The following is a 5,529-nucleotide window of genomic DNA, read 5'->3' as shown; positions in this document are numbered from 1 at the left end:
ATGATTTTTATTTTACAAAACAACTCAAAGTACTGAGCAGAAATCACTTCACAGCTTTTGATACCTGCACTAGTCCTCTACTAGTTGAGACAGTAGGCCATAGTAAATCTTGACACCAAATTATACATGAATTGCTTTTCTTATCTCACTTGGCCATAGTCAATTTCAGTTCTAATTATAGGGGGCTTATTAAAATGTTTGGAAACTCTTCTTTTACAGTTTTGTATAATGACCCCTTTTATCATGATCTGCTAGACCTTGGTACCGAACTCTAGGGATAAGGGTTGGATACTGTGGGCGTGATGACTCAGATGCCTCTGTTCATCCAGCAGGAGAAAGATGGTGGCTCCAATTAGTCCCTACTAAAAATTAACCCGTAAGGTCTTTCCTTTCTTTATACCATCATTATTTGAGTGGAATGAGGAGCACCCTCACTTTACCTCTTGTTTTCAATTGTCTTCTCTTCATGATAATTTGTCCTGAATTTTTATTTAATGATACTTGAGAATTAGGATGAGGGTGAGGAGAAGAAAAAAGTATTGTTTGCCCAGGGCTCTGAACTGTTCTGAACTAAGCTCATTTATTATAACATTAGAGGAGGACCTTGCTTGGTTGTCATTATTTTGCAGAATATATGGTACTGACATTTTCCCTTTCTCCAAGGGAGATAATTAGACCAAATGGGAAAAATTCTTCTGTGAGTTATATATGTCTTAATTTTTTTCACCAAGTTCTCTTACTCATCACTTTTAATTGCCAAATCTTAGAGCTATGAAAAAAATACATTGCCAGTAATCTTATAATGAGATCTGATATTATTTATGTAGAACATATTCACTCTTTAACAGCTTTCCTTATTTAACATTTGGTGAAAGTACATAATTATTACTGGAGGAATTTAATATTCTTCAAACATGCTGTTCTTTTTTTAGTGTTTCCTTGTCGCTTATAAAAAAATATTTTATATGCTATTGATTCAATGGGGGTGACACTTTTAAGATGAATTCATAAATGCCCGTAGAGGATCAACCATTACACATGCAAAGCGAAATTCTGTCACACTGACATTAATGATGGCTACTATAATCACTGGCTCCTCTTTTATTAGGATTTTTATTAATTAATGCAAAGTCTACTATTGGCCTTATAAAAGTGCTCATCTGTTTTCCTTTAATTTCAAATAGATTAAAAGTAAGATTTGGTGTTAATTAAAAACTTAGGATTTATGAGGATTTTAATTGCAAACATTTCAGTGGTGAACATGTAGATGACTCTTAGTTCTGTTTGCTAATAAACATGGTATTGAACAATGACAAGACAAAAGAATAAATCATTCGCAGAGAAGTACACTATCATTGGCTGTATTGTCCATGTGTATTGAATCCTGTCTAGCCAGGGGCAGATAAGAGAGGCTCAACAGCTCAGGATTTCCTTGGGGGTTTTAAACTTTTACCTGACGTCTGGAAATTTTACTTTTACTTTGAAAATGTGGATGGGTTTAAACTTAAAGAAAAATCATCAGGTTTAATGAGTTTAATGGAAATACTCTGACATCATAGTCTGCAAATATGATTTCATCTGTCTATCTTTAAGTTGAATTTAGGTTGTATAGTGTAACTGATGTCCAAAAGGTCCCTACAAGTTTCCCATTTTATTATTTATTATCTTAACCAGAGCCTGTTGCAATAAAAGGGCCATCTTCTGTGGTGACCTGTAGCACAGGTATTTTGCAATTAGCATCTTTGCATGTTCTCCTCTGGCATGAGTCAGGTTTAGCCTTGTCACACTGGGCTTTTAAGGGGAGCTCTATCTTTGAAGCCCAGGCTACATGTGACAAGATTAAATTGGCACACTTTACTGTATAGCTCTTGTGTTCCTGGCAGTGCTAGCCTGGCTGATGCCTCTGAGAGAAGGCTCAGCTGTCACTCAGTGACCCATTAACACTACTGTTCGATCATGCAGTGTCATTTTTCTCATTCTCATGGAGATAATGCTCCCTGGAGATCTCCAGTACCTGCAGGAATGAAAGAGAACAGCAGAGACAGGCTAACTATCAAAGAAGGAGCAAACAACACAGCAAGACCATGAATTCCACAAGCAGAATTTTAAATTGAGTGAAAAGATGAAGCCCATTTATGACGTCTGGGGTGGGAAGGTGGGAGGAGGATGGAGTTTTAATAGATATAATAACTTTTTAACAAGCTATTTTCTTCTTCCTGCCTGAATACTATAAGAGGTATCCATGATAATACTTATAACTAGGTTAGAGAAGGCAGCTGCTTTGAACATGTCATAGGGATTTGAGTGAGAATTTATTTATAAACAGGGATTTTTGTGTTTTATTTGTTTATTTACAAACAGGTGGAGGATATAAAACAAAGCACGTATTAAGGTGTATTGCTTAATAGTCTAAATAGAACAGAATCCCTGTTTATGGATGGCTTATCAGGGTACAAAATCACAAAAACACAAAAGAGGAAAATGGTATGTGATCTTTGTAACGCTAGGCGTTAAGACTTCTTTTGTCCTATGATTAAACCAACTGCTTAAGCAAACTCTGTTGCTCTTCAATCCAAACTGCATGTTGTTTAGTGCGTCACTTTATATGAAGTTATGCTTTCTAATGTTTACTATATAAGGAAATATTATAAGAACATGCTTCTTGATTTCCCAGACTAAGACTGGTTCTGTTTAGATATAAAAACAAGAAACAAAGCCATATGAATCTTGATATTTTCTAAGGAAACCTGTTGAAGACGTGATAGGAATAGACCAACACCCCTCCAAAAAAATTAGTCAGAAAATAGGGATAAAATTGAACAGGATTCAGGATGACAATAAAGAGCAAGGAAAAGTGCCATGTAAAAACTTGTTAGTAGCTACTTTAACCCTGATTCCTTCCTGGACACATAGAACATCCATTCCATCTATGCTTAGATCATTTCAACCCTGATTTCAATTTTCGCACACCAGGCAAAGCTTGTTATTGGGTTTAGACTTTTAATCTCAGGTAGGGATTTGTGTACCATCACGTGCCCTCCCTCACCACCAATCAGGAGACACAGGTGCTAGAATCCATAGTATAAATGTGCTATTCTTCCGGTGCACCAACTTTTTTAAAAAAGTGTGTGTTTTTTTAACTTATGTAAACTAAAAATAATTTGCATCTTTATTTTTACTTTAAAATAAACATGGTGTATTGTGGAGTAGGGTAAAATATTCATACATATTTTAATGATTTTTAAAAAGACTTTAAAGAAATATTGGTAAGAACATCTTTGGCTTAACCTGTCAGAGCTCTTGTGTGCCTTAAGGATTGTGTTTTCTCCTCTTTTCCATTGAATACAACGTTCAGGAAGCATTACTTTAGCGTATAGCAGGGAAAAGGGACCCAGATTATGATGTTTTAGCAATGATGATGGCGTTAGTTAGGAACAGAGTGTAGTTCAGCCTAGTCTTCCAGGGCAAGAAACAACCTTTATTCTTAATTTTACAGTTGGAAGGCACTGTAAAAATCAGCTGATCCAGGCTGCGGCCCGTGGCCTCGCGCAGCATGACGTGGCCTCTGCCACCAGCGCACGGTCATCGTGGTGCAGCGTGTGATTTGGGGGTGGAGGGTACACTGGAGACTGGGACTCAGGTGACCCTGGCAGATGGAGACTCACGGCCTCCCTGGCTGCGCTCCATGAGGAAGATGCTGGCTGCTGCTGTCTCTAGCGTGCTGTCTGTTGTCACCCAGAAGCCCGCTAACAGGGTGCTTGTGGCATCCTGTAACTATTCAAATGATGCTACATTTGAGATTAAGAAATGTGATCTTTATCGGTTGGAAGAGGGTGCCCCTGTCACCGCAGTGCTCACCCGGGAGGATGGACTCAAATACTACAGGATGATGCAGAACATTTGTCGAATGGAATTGAAGGCGGATCAGTTGTAAAAACAGAAATTTATTCGTGGTTTCTGTCACTTGTGTGATGGTCAGGAAGCTTGTTGTGTGGGTCTTGAGGCTGGGCTAAATCCCACGGATCATGTTATTGCATCCTGTCAGGCTCACGGTTCATGTGTACTCATGGACTTTCTGTCCCATCAATTCTAGCAGAGCTGACAGGTCGAAGAGGTGGCTGTGTTGAAGGAGAAGGAGGGTCAATGCATATGTATGCCAATAACTTCTATGGAGGCAATGGCACTGTTGGCGCTCAGGGACTGCTGGGAGCTGGTATTGCTCTGGCCTGTAAATGTAAGGGAAACAACGAGGTGTGTTAGACTCTACATGGGAATGGTGCCGCTAATCAGGGTCAGATATCTGAAGCTTATAATATGACAGCTGTGTGGAATTTACCTTGTATTTTCATCTGTGAGAATAACCGCTATGGAATGGGAATATCTGTTGAGAGAGCTGCAGCCAACACTGATTACTACAAGAGAGGCAGTTTCATCCCTGGCCTAAAGGTAGATGGAATGGAGGTTCTGTGTGTTCGGGAGGCAACTGAGGTTGCAGCTGACTATTGTAGATCTGGAAAGGGGCCCATACTGATGGAGCTGCTGACATACCATTATCATGTACACAGTATGAGTCACCCTGGAATCAGTTATCGTACACGAGAAGAAGTTCAGAATTTAAGAAGTAAGAGCCATCCTATCATGCTTCTCAAAGATAAAATGGTAAACAACAAACTTGCCAGTATTGAAGAATTGAAGGAAATTGATGTTGAAGTGAGGAAAGAAATTGATGCTGCTGCTCAGTTTGCTATAACCGATCCTGAACCACCTTTGGAAAAATTAAGCCATCACATCTACAGCACTAATCCACCTTTTGAAATTCGTGATGCAAATCAGTGGATCAGGTTTAAGTCAGTCAGTTAAAAGGAGAATATATTCACGGTCAACTTTAAGAAACTGTGTACTTAATTTTGTTAAGGAGGAATAAAACCCGTAAAACAAAAGTCTTTTAAACTTTTATTAAGAGGAATTGAGATAATTAAGAGATAATGGAAAGGCATAAATGAGATCACAGAAAGATATACATTCAGTTGAGCATTACATTCAATTGTACATTATTGCGTTAAAAGATACTATACAGTTAATCATTTAGTATTGTTAAAAGACAAACTGAGGCACATTAAAATTTTCAAGAGTTGATTTTGAGCATACATCAGTTAGAATCAGTCCAAACAAAAGGTGGAGTATTCTACCAACAGGAGCTGGGGGAGAGGTTTTTAGAGAGAAGCAGAGCAAGGAAATGATTTGATAGGTGATAGCTTAAGGAGTTGCCTTATTTGGGAAAGCCTAGTTGGCCGTTTGTGATTGGTTGTTCTTAAGTTTCATTTGCTTGGTTTGAGTGCATTGACTCTAGCTTAGTTTTGGTTTGCTTACGTAGGCTCCCAAGACATTAGAGCCACCTCAGTCTGATGGCTTCCTTGTTTAACTACTTAAACAATGTGAATATCTTAAAGATTATTTTAAATTTATACAAGTCTAGAATAGGAAAAACAGGGACTTCCCTGGTGGTCCAGTGGTTCAGACTTCGCCTTC

At 38.4% G+C, this 5,529-nt stretch overlaps 1 protein-coding gene across 1 annotated transcript; it reads left to right on the top strand.

Annotated features, from left to right (window-relative positions):
- Positions 1-3,685: 3,685 nt before the first annotated feature.
- Positions 3,686-4,860, top strand: PDHA2 (pyruvate dehydrogenase E1 subunit alpha 2). The gene is given in 3 exon segments (XM_067734755.1): positions 3,686-4,049; positions 4,052-4,213; positions 4,307-4,860. Coding segments are annotated over 3 exon segments (1,080 nt in total).
- Positions 4,861-5,529: the final 669 nt, after the last annotated feature.

This window comes from Pseudorca crassidens, chromosome 4 (assembly GCF_039906515.1).
Source record: "Pseudorca crassidens isolate mPseCra1 chromosome 4, mPseCra1.hap1, whole genome shotgun sequence".
NCBI classification, from domain to species: domain Eukaryota; kingdom Metazoa; phylum Chordata; class Mammalia; order Artiodactyla; family Delphinidae; genus Pseudorca; species Pseudorca crassidens.
Note: the sequence above shows the minus strand (reverse complement) of the source record. Positions and strands in the feature narration are given on the sequence as shown.